This window comes from Eulemur rufifrons, chromosome 3, assembly GCF_041146395.1.
Source record: "Eulemur rufifrons isolate Redbay chromosome 3, OSU_ERuf_1, whole genome shotgun sequence".
Taxonomy (NCBI): domain Eukaryota; kingdom Metazoa; phylum Chordata; class Mammalia; order Primates; family Lemuridae; genus Eulemur; species Eulemur rufifrons.
This window is the reverse complement of record NC_090985.1, coordinates 19,101,896-19,124,879: the sequence shown is the minus strand read 5'-3', so window position 1 is coordinate 19,124,879 and position 22,984 is coordinate 19,101,896. Positions and strand designations below refer to the sequence as shown.

General features: G+C 44.7%; 1 protein-coding gene across 1 annotated transcript in view; it reads left to right on the top strand.

Moving 5' to 3' along the window:
• The first annotated feature begins 1,815 nt into the window (after positions 1–1,815).
• The window catches only part of TRPM1 (transient receptor potential cation channel subfamily M member 1), a 67,980-nt gene continuing 46,811 nt past the window's right edge, over positions 1,816–22,984 (top strand). The window contains 9 exon segments of the mRNA XM_069465814.1: positions 1,816–1,857; positions 8,518–8,538; positions 9,983–10,056; positions 15,548–15,743; positions 17,379–17,592; positions 18,270–18,394; positions 19,177–19,348; positions 21,767–21,941; positions 22,383–22,506. Coding sequence (XP_069321915.1) covers positions 1,816–1,857; positions 8,518–8,538; positions 9,983–10,056; positions 15,548–15,743; positions 17,379–17,592; positions 18,270–18,394; positions 19,177–19,348; positions 21,767–21,941; positions 22,383–22,506 — 1,143 coding nt within the window.

Here is a 22,984-nt window from a genome sequence, read left to right as displayed (position 1 = left end):
ATTACTGAACTTTTGGCACTGAGAGGTGAGTACTTCGTTTGCCTCACCCTAACTCTGGCCTGCCCATCCCCTCGGATAGCACAGGGAGCCCCTGTATCAGCCGGCTCAGCAGCCTCCAAGCACTTCTACCATCAGGCTTCGGTCAGCAGACGCCGACCTCCTGCCCTGGTGTCCAGGTGCCAGCAGTGCCATCACAGGCCTTTCCTCTGACTCATCTCCCCAACACGGCGAACTCTCCCTCCTCGAGAGGTCTGGCTTGGGAGGCCCGGCCGGTGGCAGGAAGCTGCCTGAGGCCTGTGCAATGGATCTCAAACTGTGCCCCGGAATCACGAGGAGGCTTGTGAAAATGCTTGTTCCTAGGCCCTGATTCTGAGTCAGGGTCTGGAGTGGAGCCCAGACAGCTACATTTTCAATATTATAGAAATTGTCTCTTGGAACAGCAGGAGCTTTTAAAAAAATTCAATTTTGGTAAAATATACATAACAAAATTTACCATCTTAACCATTTTTAAGTGTACAGTTTATGTTAAGTATTTTTATATTGCGGTGCGACCCATCTCCAGAACTCTTTTCATCTTGCAAAACTGAAACTCTGTACCCATTAAACAACTCCTCCCTCCGCCTCCCCCCAGGCCCTGGCAGCCCCCACTCTATTCCCGTCCCTATGAGTTTGACTACTCTAGGTACCTCGCATAAGTGGAATAATATAATACTTGCCCTTTTGTGACTGGCTTATTTCACTTAGCATAACGTCTTCAAGGTTCACCCATGTTGTAATGTGTGAGAATCTCCTTCCTTTTTAAGGCAGAATAATATTTTATTGCATGTACAGACCACATTGTATTGATCCATTCACTTGTGGGTGGACACTTGGGAGGCTTCTACCTACCTTGGCTGTTGTGAATCATTCTTCTTTGAACACAGGTGCACAAATACCTCTTGAAACCTGCTTCCAATTCTTTTGGGAATTATACTCAGTGGAATTGCTGGATCATGTGATTCTATATTTAATTTTGAGGAACTGCCAAACCAGTTTCCACAGTGGCTGTACTATTTTACATTCCCAGCAATGGACGAGTTTTCCAACTTCTCTGCGTCCTTGCCAGGACTTGTTATTTCCTGTCGTTTTCAAGGTATCCATCATAATGGATGTGAGGTCGTGTATCTCACTGTGGTCCTGATTTGCATTTCCCTAATTAAGATTCGTGACCTTGAATCTTTTCATGTATTTGTCTGCCATTTGTATATCTTCTTTGGAGAAATATCTATTCAAGTCCTTTGCCTATTTTTAATCAGGTTGTTTGGTTTTTCTGTTGTTGCTGGGTTATAGGAGCACTTTATATATTCTGAATATTAATCCCTTATCAGATATATGATTTGCAAACAGTGTTCTTATTCCATAGGTTGTCAGATATCTGCATTTTTAACCATTTTCCCTGAACTACACTTTAAGGAATGCTGGCACAGAATTTGTGGTCTCCTTTCTAGAAGCAAGTTTCTGGACTAGTTTCAACCGAGGAGCAGGGTCCACGGGGAGGAGACAGGGAGGAATGCTAGCTCCGTTCAGCACCTGGGGCGCATGCTGGGAGAGGTGGCAACGCTGACCTGGTGCAGGTTTCTGGCGTTGGAAGAAGAAGATGCCTGAAGGGTGATGCAGGTTCTGGAGTAAGGCATGTCCCTGGTCACCTCCCCCTCCAACAACGTTATCCCAAAGAGCAGGGGCCATGCCAGGGTCCCATCCTGTGCCAGGGAAGAGGAGCCATACACATATGCAAAGCGCAGCTTGTGTTCACAAGGGCCTGCCTGGCTTACCTTTATGTGATCCTGCAAGCGGGGCACAGAGAAGTCTGACACCCAAGTGACTTGCAGGAGCTCTCTGGCTCTGCCGGAGCCGGGGCTGGAAGCCAACCTCGCCGTCTTCCCTTCCCTCCCTTCCTCCCACCCTCCAACCAGCAGCCTGGACTGAGTTGTCCCCACGGGCCCCCGGGTGTTCCATGACCGTCCACCTCTTTCCTCCAGGCTCAGCAGGTGCCCTCAGCAGGTGAACCACCTGTGTTCCTTGTCTGTGACCAGTGTAAAGGTAGCTCACGGAGGCTGGGGACTTAGATATTCCTGTACACAGCCCACTTTGTTTGTGCTCCTGTGAATGGTCAGAGGGAAGTAGCTATGTGAGTTAATCTCACAGGTTTTTATTCCAGAATATCGCAAGCCTGTCACTTTGGGCCTAGAGTCTTTCTCTGTGTCTGTGGGACCTGGGGGGAGGCAGGATATTTTCTGTCAATGGTAAGAAATGAGGAGCAAATATCAAAGACTTGGAAGCATAACCCCAGCTGCTATCCGTGTGGCCGGACTGTATAATTAAGTGTCTGGACTGCAGCCCTCCTTTTTTGTCTTTTTGTTCTGTTTTGTTTCTCCAATTTGACTATTGGCTCTAGGTCAGAGCTAACTAGTAACACCCTGATTTCTCCCCAGGAGTCAGCACCCCATTACCTGCAGTGAGAGCAGCCTGGCAGGCGGTGAGGGCTCCTGCTATCTGGCCAGCACCACCCTGAATTAAGGCGTTATCTTACACGATTGGCCTGTAAATCACATAATGACAACTGCAGTGATAACACCAGAAACAAATGGGCACGTACTGGCACCCTAACAGTAAAACTCTTGGACAGAATCCACTGTTTGAATTCCCATAGGCTTGTTTTCTTTCTGTGATCTTTTTGCTGCCCTTAATTAAAACTACTCGTTAACCTTGAAGACATACGCTATAATTCCATTATTTGCAATTGCAGCTTCAATATGGGTAAATCCAAGATGATGGAATGGCAACCAGCAGTATTATTGGAAAATGTAAATGTTGGTGACACTGCAGAAATACCAAGGGTGTGACTGTGACACTGGACTCCAGGAGCCAGGACAGACTCTGGACTCAGAGGCTCCTGGTATCAGCTGGGTGGCCCTGGGCACATTCTCCTTTTCCTCTCCTCTAACATAAGTTTTTCTTATTAAATAACTATCTTTTTATTTAGAAAATTAAAAACACAACATGGATCATGAAGAAATTAAAGAAAAATTCTGCATCCCCCACCACAACCACAAAATTAACAAGTTAATGAATTTCCTTCCTTTTTTCCTAGCCTTATTCGGTATTCCCTTAAAAAAGAAAAATGTCTTTATAACAGCATTGTTCACTATAGCCAAAAAGCGAGTGAGTGAGTAGGAGGGTGGAGCAGGAAGGACTGATTGTGGGTTTTAATCTTTTGTGCACACACGCATGGGTGGTTCATGCCAGTGCTGTGGCTGGAAGCTTGTTTGATTCTCTGGGATGGAGAGTTTCAGGCACACAGGTGTTGTCCCAGGTGGGGCCCACAGGTGTTCCCAGGAGCCAGGCAAGGGCAGGTCCCAGAAGGCTGTCAGTGTGGACGTGAGGACCCACAGCCACCTGCAGCTGTGCAGGGACGCCAGCCAGCGTTCCCATGCCCTGAGGGCTTTCAATAGGAGACAGAAGTTGTAATCTCCCTCTTGATTTACAATGGCAGCTAACTGTACTTTTTCTGCAAAGGTCAAACCAAGCCCATGTGTAGGCCACAAGCAGCTGTGGGATGAGAGTTTGAGTCGTCTACTCTAAATATACACACAAAACAAGCAGTTTCTCCTGGCTAAACTGGTCCACACATCAGTCATTTCATTGTGGGATTTGCTGTTAATTTTGGCCCAAGAAACAAGGCATTGAGTAAACAGAGACTCGCCTAGCAGTAAACCAGCTCTTATGTTTGAAAGCCACTTCCCTCCCCCGTGTCTTCCCAGATGAAAGCTACAGCCTGTCTTTGCAGCCTGCCCTTAAAGACTCATCCTTGTCCCCTCCCCAGCCTTCTCCAGGATGTTCCCCGTACCCTCCTGCACTCATCCTGATCGAGTCATCCCCATCTGTGTGTAACACATTCTAGAAGGTCAGATTGTTAAAGCTCCTGCCATTACTCTGCGTGTCCCTCCAGCTCCCGGCAGCTCTCGGCTCCCCGTCAGGGCAAAACTTCCCCTAGGGCCTGACACTCGCTGTCTCCACTTCGTCAGCCCCTCACTCTAAATCTACATGAAAGTCCAGACAGCAATATGACAGTGCACACCTGGGCGGCCACCACCCAGAGGGTACAAAGGTTTCCTAGGCCATGTTTGCAGCAGATACTTCTTTCTTTAAAAAAAATAAAGACACACAGAGATGGCAGACCTGTCCCCCGCGCTCTTCAGTCCATTCTTCCTGGACTTCCTTCCCATAACCTCCCAATGGCCCATCATGGACACACGGTCCCCAACACAGATGAAAAAAATCACTGGGTCCTCAGCAGACGGGTCATTTGAGAATGACCAGGATTCCATCTAAATCTAGTGCCTCCTACACGCTGTGCAAATGTTATCCCAGCTGAGGCTCAAAACCACTCAAAGCCATTTCCATTTCAGAGATGAGAAAATCACAGCTCAGAGGGCTTGGGGGGCGTGGTGGTGGTGCCAGCTGCCGGCCTCCAGCATGACCTCACTGTCCCTTCACTCAGATTTGGTGGATGGGCTTCCCAGCCGGGACAAGTGCTCTTATGGGTCAGATTTCAATCCCCAAATGTCAGCGCTTCTATCACCCCACATGAAGGCTTTCAAAGTAATCATTTCTGATGGATAGGAATATTTTGCATGAGTGGGTAATATCTGACCTAACTAGGGGACACTGAAGGGTTTGCAAATGAACCACAGGAGGCCCTGCCCTCCTTTCATTTCACAAGGACATGGTTTATGAGAGCACAGTGGGTGGCACCTGTGGGGTCTCACCTGCAGTGGAGTCACTGTGGCTCTGGAACTTGTGTGACTAATTTGTAAGGAGTCAGAGCAGTCTCAGCTCAACAATTCCGTGGCCCTTTGTTATAACCTTCGCATGACTCAGCTCCGGGAGCGTGACCCGGGGGCCCTCCACCCATTGCCTTTCATCCGCCCCGTTGCCTCTGAGCAACATCCAGGATGCCCAGCTGCTCCCCACGGGCGCAGTGACTCTCCTTGGGCAGCCTGGTGGCTCCCTTCTGCGTGTGTGGCCCTGCTGGGCAAGTGCAGGCTCTAGGAATCGGCTGCTGTAGGCATGCTGGCAAGGACCGAGGAGCATGGCACTGCGCCATCCTATCAGGCGATTTAGTCATTCATTGAGTCATTAAGAGACACTGAGACATTGCCTTTGCCAGGCACTCCTGCAGGTGCGAGGGAGATAGCACAGGGATATAGCATACATGGAGGGCTACTGCTTCTGTGGCTTCCTGAGGAGGGGAGAGGGAGGGGCCAGTGCAGTGGGATGAGCTGTGGGGACAGCAGGGACACAGGGGTTGGGGAGTCAGGGGCGCCTGCCTAAAGAGGTGACATTTGAGCAGAGACTGGAGCAGAGGGAGGGCACAATTTGTATGTGCCCTCCCTCAGGCAGAGTGGCTCCTATTCCTCTTGTTCATCCTCAGTAGGTTGTAGAACATTTCTGGGGACTCAGTAGTAACTTCCAATGTTGAACTGAGGCTACTTGCTTACATAAACTTTATAAAAACTAATGGTTAATACTAAAGCAAAGCACTTTTCTCCCCCCAGGGAAAGTAGTTAGTCACATGCTAGCATTTTTACTAGGAAAAAAACAGTTTTTCAGTGGAGCAGAAGGAAGTGAGTTCAGCATGGCGTGGGTTGTGGATGCCAGCTGCACTCGCCCAGAGCCACCAGCAAGGGCTGGTTCTCCGCAGCTGAAAAACCCTCCTTTTCAGAGTTTGGGGACAAAATGCAAGGCCGATAACCCCAGAGGAGTCACAGATGCCCTGCAGCGAGGAGGAGATGGGACGCTCCCTTGATGGAGGCGTTTAAACACTCTGTGACCGGACAGACCTACTCACAAGAGCGCGGAGCATGTTATTGCTTTCCCAGCTGCTTCATCCACCTGGGAGTATTCATATCACATCCTGCAGGGCAGGTGGCACTTTCCCCTGTTGATGCTGTGAGGCCTGAGCCTAGGAGCTCAAGGGACTCCGGTTTTCTGATTTCCCACGACGTGTTGGTGCCAGTTTTCCTGGGCTGTGCCCCTTCACTTGTTTCTTACACTAGCAGGATTGACAGGGAGCAGGAGGGAAAGGTCTATAGGGCAGGAGGAGGCTGCAGGGCTGAGGGGGCGGGGCCTAGGGAGCCAGGGGAGGAGCTTATAGGGGTGGGGCCTACAGGGCAGAGCAAGGGGTGGGGCCTAGAGGGATCAGAGGGTGGGGCTTAAAGAGGGAAGGGTGGGGCTTAGAGAGGGATGGGGTGGGATTGAAGGGGCAGGGTGGGAGAGGGGAGGAAGGATATTTCAAGGGCTTGTCTTTTTAGCTTCTAGAACCTTTCCTCAGTCTGTCTTTGTCTTTCATGGCCTTGACATGAAGTATAGGTTAGTTATTTTGTAGCATGCCTCTCAGTTTGGATTATCTGGTGTTTCCTCCTGACTAGATTCAGGTTATGCATTTTTGGCACTTTTGTTCTTCTCTGTGCATTTCATTGGGAGCCTTGTGATGAACATTTGTTCTATTACTGGTGATGTGCACTTTGTTTTAGGTGGTCTTCCCCAGATTTCCCCACTGCCAAGTTACTAATTTCCCCTTTGTGATTAATAAATATCTATGGGAGATACTTTGAGGTTATGTAAACATACTGTTACTCTTCAAACTTTTACCCACTACTTTTGGCATTCATCAAAGATTCTTGATGGCTGCCAAAGGGTGATTTTCTGCTTCCGTCATTCCTTCTACATTTATTAGGTGAGTTTCCACTGGAAGGAAGATCTTTCCCTGTCCCCTGTGTATTTATTCATGTACGTATTTGTATCAGTGTGGACTCATGGGTTATTATTTAAGTCAAAGGATTATAATTCTTTATTGCGATCATTTATTTTCAATCTCAAATAATCCCAGATAAAGCTGGTGGAAACCCCTTCAAGTGGATCAAGTGTTCTTTTGACATGCTCCCATGTCAAAAGTAAACAAGTCCTTACTTTCTGGCACAACAAGGTGTTCCAGGTCCTTCTTATACTTCCCTGCCCCAGCCCTGGATTCAGCCATTTCTCCAAACAGCCCCAATTCCTTTTAGTAGAGAATGATATTTAGAAACCAACATTTGAGCTCTAGGTGTGCTCATTGCTATCAGGGTGTTATTGCTGCTAAGCCCTTGCAGTGGATAGAGCTAGGAGACACATGACTGTGTGTGCATACAGACATCCACGAGTACGTGCAATAGGCATGTGGCCCCACAAGGCCCTCCTGATAGTCATGCTTTTTGTAAGCCCCTCCCCTTGAGTGTGAGAGGAACTGAGTGACTCATTTCTAATGATAGAATATGGCAAAAGTGAGGGCTACCACTTCAGACACTAGATTATAGAGACCACGACTTCTGTCTTGCATTCTCTTCTGCTTGCTCACTCCGATGAGGTCATCCGCCGTGTTGGGAGTCGCCGTGTAGAGAGGCTCAGGTGGCAAGGAATTGAGGGAGTCTGGGGCCAAAACCATGTGGGGGCTGAGAAATGGATCCCTCTCAGTCTCATTCAGCACAGTCCCCACCCATAACTCGATCAAATCCTTGCGAGAGAACCAGAGTCAGAAGCACCCAGCTAAGGTGAGCCTCATCCAATTCCTGGTCCATAGAAACTGTGACATAATAAATGTTTTTTGTGTTAAGCCACTAGGTTTTAGGACAATTTTTTTGTGATAAGCAATAGATACCTAACACAATAGGTTATATCTGTGTGTGTGTGTGTGTGTGTGTGTGGAGAGAGAGAGAGAGGGGGTACACATATACATTTGTATCTGTTTTTATATCTGTCTCTATAAATTACAAACCATGAGTTTACACTGATAACTTCAGTCCTAGTCCAGTGCTACAGGGTTCATTCCCCACTTTTCATGATTGTACAGTGAGAAACTCAGCTCCAGTGACCACAATATATTGATTTATTTGTTCAGTCCTGGAATACACAGAAAGCAGTTTCAAGATTGCTGTCTTATGTCTCTGAAGAAGTAACCTATTCATGGGAATTCAATATTTGTTTAGAGTTTTGTTGTCTTTAGTTGGCATGTAATCTAAATACTGTGACCCTTAAAGGAAAAAAAAAACAAAACACACACACACACACACACACACACACACAAAAGCTCTCCCAGCTTCTCTGAGAAGTGAGGCATGAAATGCAAAAAGAAAAGCACATTTTTCTTTCTAGGCAGCAAATGCTCCGCCTCGATATTTCATACTTCGCTATTTTGTTGTTTGCTATAACATCCCACGTAAGAAGGCTGGGCAGGGGCCTTCAGAATCTTGCCGGCCTGGGCTTTCTCCCCTAAGCCAATCCTGCCTGCTTTCCTCTCATTAGCACAAAAGCACCAAACTCTGAGCCAGCAGTGTCGTCCTCAAGCAGTCATTAAATTATTTGGAGGAAAAAAGTGTACAGTGTTGAATTAATATAATCATTCCTGTTATCCAAAAAGAACCAAGTGACCAACCAATTCAGGGATCTCCCCAGAAAGGCCAGGTTTGGGTAGGATTCTTGGGTGCTGTCTCTGCATAGCTGGGCCTGGGGCCAGGACTCTCGTAGAACAACAAAACAGGCATTGGCCCCTTGATGTGACCTTGCTGAAGAGGGCCTTCATGACACTGGGCTGTCACTACAGTCCTCCAGGGAGGTGACCTCTGCAGAGACAAGGGAGTCCTCAGATCAGCACTGCTGCCTGGGTGGGTGGGGATGGCCAGGAGGGCAGCACCAAGCCTCGTCCCACTGGATACCTCAGGTCCTTGCCCTGGTCGCAGGTCACACTGTGGCATTCCTCACGGCAGCTGTGGAAGAAGCGGCCAAGGCCACGAGGCTCAGCCCTCCATGGTTTTCCTAAGATCACTCGGTGTTGTTTGGGCTTGGAATGCTAAGCCACTCCATTTCCCTGCGCCTGCCAACCGCCCTGCTACCACCCCCAGAGACACACACGCCACACATACATACTACACATGTGACACACACCATAAGTGTGTCCCCACAGACACACCACACATGCACCACAGACACACAAATGCACACCACACACATACACACCCACTCACATACACACGCACACACACATCAGACCACACTATAGCACACACACACATAGCACACAAATGCACACATCACTCACATACAAACACCACAAACACACTGTGAGCCGGGCCTCAGGGAGATGCAGGGAAGGATGCTGGCTCTCCACCTGCCTCCCGACGCACAGCGCCAGGGAACCTTGAGCCACCCGCCCTGCTGCCTTCCTGCCACCACCACCCGTGGGAAGACTCTCCCCACTCTGTCACCTGCCGACTGTATTCCAGGAGACAAGCCCAACTGGGCCCTTCCGAGGCAGGACAGATCACTTCCCTACTGAGGCTCCTCCGTGTGAGGTGTTCCTGGGGACCAAGGACCAGAGGGCCATGTGGGGTAAAGCCAGCAGGGCTGGTGGCACATCTGGCACAGCGGGGGGCCTCTGTGGGGAGTTTCCCTCCCAAGTTGCCCGCCCACTTCAGCGTGTGCTGTCTCCACCCCTCCCCCGCCATTTCCAGGTGGTGAGCGACATTTGCCTTGTAGTTTATCTGCTCCGAAGTCCCCACAGTACCCAGCACGGCACCTTGCACAAAAGAGATCTTTGACAGATGGATGTGGATGAAATAGGGCTCAGAATGGAAACATATCTGAAGCCAAGATGGCCTTTAAAAAATTAAAGTAAATAAAATTTTTAAATGGGAACCATAAATACATACTTCCAAGCCATTTCTCTTAAGAGGCACCAGAGCTGAGATCCTTCAAGATTTACATCCACCATTTTTGGAGGTGACTATTCCGATGTTATGGGCAGACTCCTGTTCACGGCATATTACTTTACAAAGGTATAAGAATGAATTTGGGTGATGGTTTGGGAATATATCGGTCTAATTTCCACTTCTCTCTCTTCCAGGGTCAGAAAGCTTGGATAGAGAGAACCTTTTGCAAACGGGAATGTATCTTTGTAATTCCCAGCACAAAAGACCCTAACAGGTAAATTGTAAGCCCTAATTAAGACATCCAAACCAGTGCTTGTCCACCAGTTGCCAGCAACTGTTCTTCTAGTGTGTGTGGGAGGGGGGAGAAGAGTTATGAAGGGTGGCCAGAATCTGTTCCCCAAGGAAGTCATTAACCAAAGACTCACCTGGGCTAAGAAGCTCCTCTATTAGCATGCAAATAGCTCAGTAAAGAGTTCCTATCCACCACTCAACCTAATGTGAACTCTTATAACCCCATGAGACCACAGCGTTTCTCTTAGTCTTAGCAAAATCAAGGAGCTGGGGGTTTTAAACAGGTTTCCAGGATATTTGGGGGGCCTCTTCAATTGAGTTTCATAGTGTATTTAGATGAAAAGTAATTTTCATCACAGGAAATATCTGAGTGGTTAAGTCAGCTGGATATATTATTAAAGGCTTTAACTTGTAAACAAAAAGTTAAACCATTTCATTCACCTACATGGAAATGCATCTGTTACAAGCTAAATAGAGGCCTTCTAAAGTCATGCAAGCAATCAGAGATGAATTTAACTACGTCTCATATCTGAGGGCCAAAGCTATGAGGCTGAGTTGGGGGAAGGTGGGGGACATAATTTATCCATACATTCATCCAATATAAAATTCATGCACATAGGATCACTGACACAGAGGTACAAAGACTCTTAGAGATCACCTGGCTCAAATTTGTTTGACACATACAATCACAGTCCCCCCATATCTCCAAGCTGCCCCCTACCACACACCACCCCCCTGGTTTGTCTCCCTGCTTGAACCCCAGTGATTAACCCCCAAGGTAAGAAATGCCAACATAGGACAATGTCAATGGTCACAAAAGCCTTCCCTTTGTTTCCCCAAAATGTTCCTCTTTATATCAATGGCACCAGCCCATCCTGGGAACTATCAGCACCAGCCCTTTGTAACACCTGCCAGCACTGCAGTCATCCATGTGGCCAGATAGCCAGGCAACAGAGGGGGCAGAGGTGCTTCAGGACTCACACATAGGCCTCCTCTGTGAGCTCCATGCATTCTCCAGCATGGACCAAAAAAGTCTGGAATGAAAATAAAAACAAACAAAAAAACACAACCATTTAAAGCCCTCTGGAAATGGTCCCAAAAGCAAACAGCAAGTAAAGAGATGTGTATTTGAGAAAGCCAAAAAAAAATTCAGTAAGAAAGACTAGAATCTGTGGTATTTGAACCAAGAGAGTTTTCTCCCTATCCTCTCCCAGTTCAGCAAAATGGAGACTCCACTCCAGACTTCCGCAGCCAAGAACACAGGGCTCCCTCTTCCCCTGGCTCCCAGTCAGAGGGCTTTCTTCCAGGGAGGAGCAGGACTTCAGGATTTCTCCTCCTGCCCCCCCACTACCTGTTGCTGAGGCTAAGTCCTGAGTGCAGTTAAGAAGTAGAATCTTCCTTCCTCCACCCAGGCCTCACTCACACAAGAAGCAACCACAGAAATCAAGAGTAGCTATACTGATTTCAGACAAAATAGACTTTAAAACAAAAATTGTTACTAGAGATATAGAGGGACATTTTATAAAGATAAAAAGATCAATGCCTCAGGAAGTTATAACAAATATAAACACATATGTACCTTATAACAGAGCACCAAAAAGCATGAAGCAAAACTGATATAAATAAAGGGAGGAATAGACAACTCAACAATAATAGAGACTTCAATACCCCACTTTTAATAACGGATAGAAGACCTTAGCAGAAGATCAACAAAGGAATAGAAAACTTGAATAACATCATAAACCAACTAGACTTAACAGATATCTATAGTGCACACTATCCAATTACAGTAGAATATACATTCTTCTCAAGTCCATGTGGAACGTTCTCCAAGATAGACCACCTGTTAGGCAATGAAACAAGTCTCAATAAATATGAAAGGATAGAAATAATACAAAATATGTTCTCCATCCACAATGAAATGAAATTAGAAATAAGAAATCAATAGCAAGAAAAAAATTAGAAACTCATAAATATGTGGAAATTAAACAACACACTCCTAAATAACCAATGGGTTAAAGAAAAAGTAAAAGAGGAAAATAAAAAAATACTTTAAGATAAATAAAAATCAAAACACAGAACACCAAAACTTAGGGGACAAAGTGAGAGCAGTGTGGAGAGGGAAATTTATACCTGTAAATGGTTATAGTAAGAAAGAAGAAATATTTTAAATGAATAACCTAACTTTCCACCACAAGACACTGGAAAAAGAAGAACAAACTAAACCTAAAGCAATTAGAAGGAAGGAAATTATAACTAAACAGAAAATTAATGGAAAAGAGAATAGAAAAAATAGAGAATTCATTGAAATTAAAAGCTGTTCTTAGAAAAGATCAACAAAATTAACAAATCATTAGCTAGACTGATGAAAAAAAGAGAGAAGACTCAAATGACTAGAATCAGAAATGAAAGTGGGACATCATTACCAATCTTACAGAAATAGAAATGAGTATAACGGAATATTATGATTTGTATGCCAACAAATTAGATAACTTAGATGAAACAGGCAAATTCATAGAAAGGCACAAACTGCAAAAACTGACTCAAGAAGAAGTACACAATCTGAATAGACCTATAAGAAGTTAACAGATAGGATTAGTAATAATAAAAAAAAAACCTACCCACAGAGAAAAGCCCAGGCCCAGAGAGCTTCTCTGATGAATTCTAAAAGACCAATTCTTCACAAACTCTTCCAGAAAACAGCAGAGAAGGGAATACATCCCAACTCATTTTATGAGGTCAGTACTACATGGGTACCAAAACCAGACAAAGACATTCTGAAAAAGAAAACTATAGATCAGTATCTCTTATGAATATGGGTGCAGAAATCCTGAACCAAATACTGTCAAGCCAAATCCAGCAACATATAAAAAGAATTATACACCATGACCAAGTGGGATTTATCCCAGAAATGCAAGATTTGTTTACTTCAGAAAAATCATTAGTGTAATACATCACATCAAGAGAATAAAAACAAAAATCACACAATTGTCTCAATAGACATAGGAAAAGCATTTAATAAAACCGAATACCCTTTATGATTAAAAAAACCCCCAGAAAACTAAAAACAGACGGGAGCTTCCTCAACCTCATAAAGAACATCTGTGAAAAACCCACAGTTAACACCATACTTAATGAGGAAAGACTGGATGCTTCCCCCCTAAGACCAGGAACAAGACAAGGATGTCCACTCTCACTATTTCTAGTCAACATTGCATTGGAGGTTCAAGGCAATTTATTTAATCCCTATCAGAACCTCAGCTGACTTCTTTGTAGAAATTGATTAGATGATTCTAAAATTCATATGGAATTTTCAAGGGAAGCAGAATAACAAAAACAACTTTATATATATATATATATATATATAAAGAGCAAAGTAGGATACTTCCCGATTTCAAAACTTAATAGAAAGCTACAGTAATAAAAGTACAATGGTATTGGCATATGATAGACATATAGACAAATGGAATAGAATTGATGGTCCAGAAATAAACCCATATACCTATGGTCAATTGATTTTTGGCAGGGATGAAAAGACCTTTCAGTGGGAAAAAGACAGTTTCTTCAACAAATGGTGCTGGAACAACTGGATAGCCACATGCAAAAGAATGAATTTGGACCCTTCCCTCATAACAGCTATAAAAATTAACTCACAGTGGACCAAATACCTAAATGTAAGAGTTAAAACTATAAAACTCTTAGAAGAAAACATAGAGATAAATCTTCAGGACTTGGGATTTGGCAAATGGTTCTGAGATCTGAAACCAAAAGCATGAATAACAAAACAAAAAATAAATTGGACTTTATCAAAACTAAACACTTTTATGCTTCAAAGGACACTACCAAGAAAGTGAAAAGACAACCCACAGAATGGGAGAAAATATTTGCAAATTATATATCAGATACAAGGGGCTTGTATCCAGAATGTATAAAGAACTCTTACATTTTAATTATAAAAAAGATAAATAACTCAAGTTTTTAAATGGGCAAAGGATCTGAGTAGACATTTCTCCAAAGAAGATATGCAAATAGTCAATAAGCACACGAAAAGGTGCTTGACATTATTCATCAGGGAAATGCAAATCAAAACCAGGATGAAATACCACTTCACACTCAGTAGGATCATTAGGATCAATGTATCAGGTGATAACCAGTGTTGGAGAAGATGTGGAGAAATCAGAACCCTCATATGCTGCCGGTGGGGATGGACAATGATGCAGCTGCTTTGGAAAACAGTTTGGTGGTTCTTCAAATGATTAAACATAGAGTAATCATATGACCTGGCAATTCTACTCCTGGTACACACCCAAGAGAAATGAAAACATATGTCCACTCAAAAACTTGTGCACAAATATTCATAGCAGCATTATTCATAAGAGCCAAAAAGTACAACAACCCAAATGTTCATTAAATGATAAATAGGTAAACAAAATGTTTGTCCATTCATACATTGGAATATTATTCAGCCATAAAAGGGAATGAAGTACTGACACATGCTACAACATGGATGAACCTTAAAAACATGCTAGGTGAAAAAAGCCAGTCACAAAAGACCACCTATTGTATGATTCCATTCCTATGTGAAATGTCTGTAACAGGGAAATGGACAGAGACAGAAAGTAGATTTGTGGTTGCTTGTGTCTGTGTGATGGGGATAAATAGGTGATAGCTAAAGTGTGCCAAGTTTCTTTGTGAGGGGAGGATAATGTTCTAAAATTGGCTTAGTGATGACTGCACATATCTGTCCATGCTAAAACCCACTGAATCATACACACTGGTCAATTGTGTGGTATGTGAATTATCTCAATAAAATTCTATCTTAGTTAAATGAATGAAAGAGGGGTGATGGAGGGGGGAAGGAAGGAAAGGAAGAAAGAGAGAAAGAGAGGGAGGGAGGAAGTGAAGGAAAACCTGGAATGGTGGCCCACGCCACCAATAAAGTAGCCAGAGAAGCAGGGAGAAATGTCCCAGAAGGGCCTCTGCACACGTGCATCACAAACATGCACACATCACACATACACCCAGGAAAAACATCCTCTCTAGTCCAAAAGCTGATGCCATCCCCAGCTCTTACTTGGGGAGAGAAATGTTTTCGTAAGCAACAGAAGAGTTCAACAACATTGAAAAATCCCAGAAGGTCAACTTTCTGTTTGGAGGGCATGACTGTACTTGGTGACACTTTTCAGTTTGCAATGGTCATACTGATATTGTCAAGATAGAGTTAAAATATGTCCAGTAAAGAAAGGCAACCATCAAATGTGTTTAAAATAGACTGGTCCATAAATAGATATGCATTGATTATCTGAAAAAGGCCATCCTAAGGGGCATCTGTGGTCCCTAATCAAGCTGGATAACTAAGGTGTTAATATGCCCCTGTTTGGGCCCAACTCACTGTTCAAGTTAACTCATCCTTGGTAATGAAGAGGAAAGGAGAAGAATGTTGTAGAAAGAGCCTGCTTTTCCTTTGCTTTCAGGTGTTGCTGTGGCCAGTTCACCAACCAGCACATTCCCCCTCTGCCAAGTCTGACGCCCAGCAAAAATGGAGAAGAAAACAAACAGGTGGATGCTCAGCCCGAGAAATGGTCTGTCACCAAACACACCCAGAGCTACCCGACGGATTCCTACGGGATTCTTGAATTCCAGGGGGGCGGATACTCCAATAAAGCCATGGTAAGAGGGGCATTCAGACATGGTGCCATTGAGACCACAGCCTGCATCAGAGGCCGATCACCCAGACCCCAGACCACAGATACCTGGGTCTTCCTCAAGGTTGTGGCTCAATCTTCCCAGATATTTCATTGCAATACCAAGACTTATACTGGTGCACCTGGTGTTTTAGCCATGAGACTTAGAAGCTGGACACTGTTATAAAGAGCATGTAGTGAATCCTGTGAATCCATACCAAAGCTCTGAATCCACAAGCCAGGCTCCGGCCCAACTTTGCAATTATATCCCATTGTTCCATCTCCAGTATTGAGAGAGAAATTTCTTTTTAAAAAAATTACTGTGGACCTGCAAACCCCCTTAGATGTGTTGGGAGTCTCTGGAAATATTTTCCCCCTTACATGTGTGTGGGAGTCTGTTCACAGCTCCCCCAGCGTGCACTCAGCTGGCCTGAGAAAGACCAAGGTCCCTCACACTTGCATACAAACAGGGAGTGCCCTCTGCATTTCCGGTGAGCCCTGCCAGAAAAAGGGGGCTTCAGCACTATGATCCCTTCCAGCTAATTCTGAATAATACTCCCACGTGCCCAGTCAGAACCTTTTTGCAATTTCATTTTATTTCACTGGCCCACCATCATTGTTCAAACAAAATTCAGTTGTGTTCCAAATACCACAATATACAGTCTTCCGGAATGGCACCCTACATATTGGCATGGACACAAAGAAGCAATTCACAGGAACCAAGGCATTTGGGGATTATTAACCTCTCTTTCACTTTGAGGAGAAGGTCAAGTCCAGATGCGAGCCTGTGACCCCCTTTCCCACTCACTCAACAACGTCCTTCTCCTACTTCTTGGGCCATTGTTCTAGCTGAGCCAGCTTTGGAACTGATTCCTCCAAGGTTAGGGTTGCCAGATAAAATACAGAACACCGAGTTATATTTGAATTCCAAACAATGGATAATTTTTTAGTACAAGTATGTCACAAATATTATATGATTTATTGCATTTAATAAAAATATGCTAAAACATTTTCATTGTTTATCTAAAATTTAAATTTAACTGGGTGTCTTAGTCTGTTCAACTGCTATAACAAAATGCGTTAGACTAGGTAATGTATAAACAACAGAAATTTATTGCTCACAGTTCCAGAGGCCAGGAAGTCCAAGATAAAGGTGCCAGCAGATTTGGTATCTGGTGAGGGCTCATCCTCTACTTCATAGATGGTGAATTCTTGCTCCGTCTTCACATGGTGGAAGAGGTGAACAAGCTCCCTCAGGCCTCTCTTATAAGGCCATTAATCCCATACGTGAGGGCTCTGCCTTCATGACCTAATCACCTCCTAAAGGCCCACCTCTTAATGGTATTACATTTGGAATTAGGTTTCAACATGTCAATTTTGAGGGAACACAAACATTCAGACCATAGCACTGGGCATCCTGTATTTTTATTTGCTAAATCTGACAATCCTCCCCAAAGCTCCTTTAAGTCACTTGGCCACAGACTCACAAAGGGGACTTCAGGACCCTGAAGGAGAGATGAACCAGATAGTTCTTGCTTGGATGTGATTGACAGGCCTACTCCTCTTTGACACAAGAAGCAAAACCAAGAACAGGTGCTGAGTGTCATACACTCTTTTGCAGTATATCCGTGTATCCTATGACACCAAGCCTGATTCACTGCTCCATCTCATGGTGAAAGACTGGCAACTGGAACTCCCCAAGCTCTTAATATCTGTGCACGGAGGCCTCCAGAACTTTGAGATGCAGCCCAAGCTGAAGCAGGTCTTTGGGAAAGGCCTGATCAAGGCTGCCATGACCACTGGGGCCTGGATCTTCACCGGGGGTGTCAGCACGGGTAAGAGAGGACCCTTTGCCTCACAGCAAATGTACCACCCAGAACTCACTGTGGTCCCCAAAGAGCTTCCTAATAATTAAAGGTGAAAAACAAGACATATTGCCGCCTGGTCATATTTATGACAAAAGTGAAAGTAGCTTGTTTTATTTTGTTATTATTCTTTTTAAAAAAAAAGCCTCAGGAAGTATAATAATGATAGTGATAATGGTCAATATCTCTGGGTCACCCACTATGTGCTATTCCTTGAACTGAGCCACATACAAGCACTGTCTTCATTTAGCCTTTCAACAATCCTTTTCTTGTTTTTATGGGAGAGGAAACCGAGGAATAGAGAGGTTAAGAAACAGTCCAGGCAGTCTGGCTCTCACCTTGAGCTGAAGGTAGCCAAGGACAGCCAAAGAGACCCAGTCACTTCCATTGTTAGGTCTTGGAACTTTGTAAGGGAAATTCTGGCACAGTTGCTTTGGTTTCTGGTTTTGCCCTTTTCTATGCAGGATTGCTAGTTGTTATGAGCTCAGATTTTCAGTGTACTTTGTTTTAATAATGAAGATGAGTGTGTCTCAGCCCTGTTCTGTGGGGAATGTAGGGGCTTAGATCAGGTGTCCCTAAAGTTCACGAAGGGTGCTATGATGGGGAGAAGAAGGGCCTAAAATATGACTTCTTGTGGCTGCTCACAGGTGTCATCAGCCACGTGGGGGATGCCTTGAAAGACCACTCCTCCAAGTCCAGAGGCCGGGTTTGCGCTATAGGGATTGCTCCGTGGGGCATCGTGGAGAATAAGGAAGACCTGATTGGAAAAGATGTAAGTGCTTTCTCTGTAGACATTGGCAAGCTGTTGAAATTAAAGTCTTTATGTTGGGATAATTGTATATTCAGATGCAGTTGTAAGAAACAATAATTTCCCCCAGTGATATCGTGCTTTACAACCAATATTACAACCGGTATACTCACATCAATGCAGTCAAGGTACAGGACATCTCCATCAACACAAGGATCCCTCCTGCCCCTTTAATACCTATACCTAATTCCCTCCCTCCCCTGCTTCCTCCTTAACCCCTAGAAACCATTAATCTGCCCCCCATTCCGAGAATGTTTTATAAATGGGATCATAAAGTATGTAACCTTTGGGAATTGGCTTTTTTTAAAAAAATTTACATAGTTAGCTGGACATTTGCCCAGGTTGTCATGTGTATCAATAGTCATTCCTTTTCATTGCCGAGTGGTATTCCGTGGTATGGATGTGCCACAGTTTGTTTACCATTTATCTGTTGAAGGACATCTGGGTTGTTTAGTTTGGCTGTTGCAAATAAAGCACTATAAACATTTGTGTACAGGAAGTTGTGTTAACATAAGTTTTCATTTCTCTGCAATAAATGCCCAGGAGGGCAAGCACTAGGTTGTCATTATCTAAAATAATTATTTTTTTAATTTTAATATAACAATTGGCACAAAGAAAACCTTCAAAAGGTAGGGTAGAGAAGTGAAGGTAGGTTTATGTGCAGTCATTACAGACATATGTATCCCACTCACTTCCCCTGTTGGTCTAAGTTCTGCAGCTCTGATATGTGTTGCACACTTTGTCAGGTAACAAGAGTGTACCAGACCATGTCCAACCCACTGAGTAAGCTCTCTGTGCTCAACAATTCCCACACTCACTTCATCCTGGCCGACAACGGCACCCTGGGCAAGTACGGCGCGGAGGTGAGGCTGCGGAGGCTGCTGGAGAAGCACATCTCCCTGCAGAAGATCAACACGAGTAAGTGCTAGCGAGGGCCCCGGCACTACTGCTGGGCTGGTGCCACCACCACCACAGAGGCCGGGCTGAGGAGGCTGCCCAAGGGCATTGACAGCTTTACCCTTGATTCATGTTAGATCAACAGAAAATGATTTACCTAGACCCTTTATCTCAGCCACCTCCCAAACCGCATCCATAAGCATGTGGTGATGCTTTGCCCCAAGTTCACAAGCTGGCACAAGAAACAACCCTGCAGTGGTTGCCATGGAGATAGCATTGCCCACCATGTTGTCTAGTAGTTCACATTCCCTGTGATTACTGTTGTTATTTTTTAATTTCTCAAAAGACTTAGGATGATTCCTTCTATCAACTGATAAGTGTTAGGTGACCATTAAATGTCTCTGTAGCTCTGAGTCTCTCACTCAGACTAAGATGGCCAGGTGGGGACATCTCTAGAGAGGGCTGCAGGAGCCACGTGCTCCTGATGGGGCATCATCCTTGCCGGTCCGGGTGGCCCAGCCCTGAGGGGGCGCTGATGCCGTTGGAAGAATGCTGAGGTTGAACGAGAAAGGAACGAACCTCACCCAGAGGAAATAATGATAACAATTGGTTTGAATTAAAATAACTGGTATAACCTTTTGGAACATGTTCATACTTCAACAGTTCTTACTGTCAAACAATTGTTAAATGATCTTGAAGGGTGTTTTATTTTTACCATTACTGGCGAGGTTTTTCTGGAAGACAATGTAGGTCTGGAAAATGGTCATTGCAAAGCACAATGTAAGGGACTGTGATGCTGCACAAGTGTGTGGAATGGGAGTGGCCCATCATGAAAACTTGTGGATTTCCAAGAACCAGGTCTTGACGGATAAGCTGATTGATGACTGAGTTTTTTTGTTCTCACATCTTGAAATTTTATGGACTTGTGAATTTTCACACTGCCTCCCTTCACCTGGCCGTGTGACGTGTGGGCTTCCCTTTGTCATCCTTTGCCTAGGGCTCTGAGTGGGGCAGGGACAGCAAAGGGGTGCTCAGTCGTCACCTCTCACAGCATGGAGCTTCAGGGAGTCCAGCCTAAGCCAAGAAGAACCACTTCTATCTTGTTTCTAGAAAAGAATGTGAATTGGCCACCGTACTCCTGCAAATCTAAAATATCAAGCCTCGCTTGGGTGGGAATCTCAAGGGCAGAGTCTGGGCCATCTTGGTCCATTTGTCAAGGATCTCTCAGCCAGGGCTTGGCACAACACAGACCCTCAGTGCACGTTTGCCGAAATGAACTTAACTGTAATTATTCTGCTCGGAGACAGAACAGTCATTCCAAATATTTAAGAGTACAGAAATGTCTCGTGGAAGAAAACCAGACACTCTGAATCCTCCCACTTGAAATTCTTGAATCTTCTCATAACCTGTGCCAGCAGGTTTTATGTGAAGCCCTTCAGAACTGTGAAACCAGGGACACTTCTCTTACTTGCCGTTTGTTAATGTTAATGAGCTAATTCCCATCACAACTAACAGCCACCTGGTGAAACAGGCTCAGAACATATACTGTGTCATGGCCAATCTGGGGCAGAATCGTGAAGTAGGCGAATTTGTCTCCACTCCTCCTTCCTTCCCTTTCCAGAATCCTCCTGCCACCTCCTGTTTCCCAGCCCATCCTGCTGGTTCTGCACCTACTGTGTTCTAGAACAGTCCTATTATCTGATAGAGGCAGAGGGAGGAGTCTGGGAACAAGTCACTAACTGGCGGGATAACAGTGGTCCACGTATTCGCCTCCAAGATCACACCCTGCCTTATTCGAGGCATTGGAGGCAGAAGCAACAGCAACAACAGCATATCACAAGTCAAATGTGTTCTTGTATTTTATATATTGCTCCTTCAGGAGGTAAGGGAGGCATTGTGATTATTCACTTTTTACAGATGGTCGCCTGAGGCTCATGACGGTTTGGCGATTGGTCCACTGTTAGAAGGCAAATATGGGAGAGGCCAGAAATTGAACCGAGCTTCCTGGTGGCTGGTCCCCTTTCACTGCATGATTCTTTAGGGGACAGCCATCAAGGAAGAATTTCAGACCCTGGGTTTGGGCAATGAGGGAGGTATATTTTCAGCAAGAAGCATTTTCTAATGGTTCTCACAGTTCACCTTGAAGCAGCCCATAGGCCAGGTGAGTTACATGGAGTTTAACCACATGGTAGCCAGAACTTTCAGGATTTTGAGGTCTTGGTTTTCCCACTGAGGCCATAATATGCGGTTTGAATACAAGAATGAAAACCATCATCACGTGCTTGAATTCCTTCCAGCCTCGGTAAACACTACCGCCATTTGGAGCATCCGTAACATTATTACTCTTCATGGCATTTCAGGAATTAAAACAGGCGAGTGGAGGGTGCGGTGCACTGTTGCAGTACACTGGTGCAACCTCGAATGTGGTTTGTGTTGCAGGACTGGGGCAGGGTGTGCCCCTTGTGGGCCTCGTGGTGGAAGGGGGTCCTAATGTGGTTTCCATCGTCCTGGAATACCTTCGAGAAGACCCTCCAGTCCCTGTGGTGATTTGTGATGGCAGCGGACGAGCCTCGGACATCCTGTCCTTTGCACACAAGTACTGTGAAGAAGGCGGGTAGGATTTCTGATGCGTGGGGAAGGGTGGGTATGGAATGGCCTCACTGCAGGGCCAAGGAGAAAATCTGGAGTGGTCCGCTTAGACATTCCAAGCATGTCTAAATCATCAAGATTTGCTAGATCCCCTCTCCTGTTTCTCAAGGCCAGCACATGGGGAAACTGTCAGGAGCAGGATGTTCTGTGGAATTCTCTCTCTGATGCAATACCCTCCCCGCCATCTTCATTTTCCCTTAGAAGGTTTGCAACAAGGCTAGATAGAGTTTAGGACAAGTGTGAATGCTGTGTTTGACTATGGTCACTTTTTGTCTCCCATGCTGGGAAGCCCTCCAACAGCAAAGTCTCAAATCAAAGATACCAGATGGACATAGAGATGTCTGACTTATTCATGTACAGATTTAACTTGTCTTGTTTTGTTCTCTTTTGCGTTTCCTTTGAACAGGATAATAAATGAGTCCCTCAGGGATCAGCTTCTAGTTACCATTCAGAAAACATTTAATTACAACAAGACACAATCACATCAGCTGTTTGCAATTATAATGGAGTGCATGAAGAAGAAAGAACTCGTAAGTGTCTTGAATTTATTTCCAAACAAGCTCCATGGAGAGAATTATGTTTCCTTTTCTAATTCTGCCCATGTGTGCATGATGGAGTTGTTCATATTTCAGTTCAGCCTTTTCCAAGAGGCAGTTTACAAATCCATACCAAATTGGCAGTTGTATCCACGTGATGGAGGTAGAACAAGCCCACACAGAAGAGGGTCCCAGGTGCTTTCAAACCTTAGCAAATGGGAGATGACATCATACCACATTGCACAACTCTGAGGTTCATAATATGAATCAGATTTAAAGACCTAGGGAAGAGGGATATATATCACCCTGTTAGACATGCTTCCAAAGTCCTATCATTTCATTTTCCAAATGCAGTAATTATTTCCCACTCCTTCCTTCCTTCCTTAATTATGTTTATAAAGAATAGGCACTCTTATTGTGCATACAAGGTAGCCTTTTCAAAATTCTAAATTTACACATTTCCTACAAATAT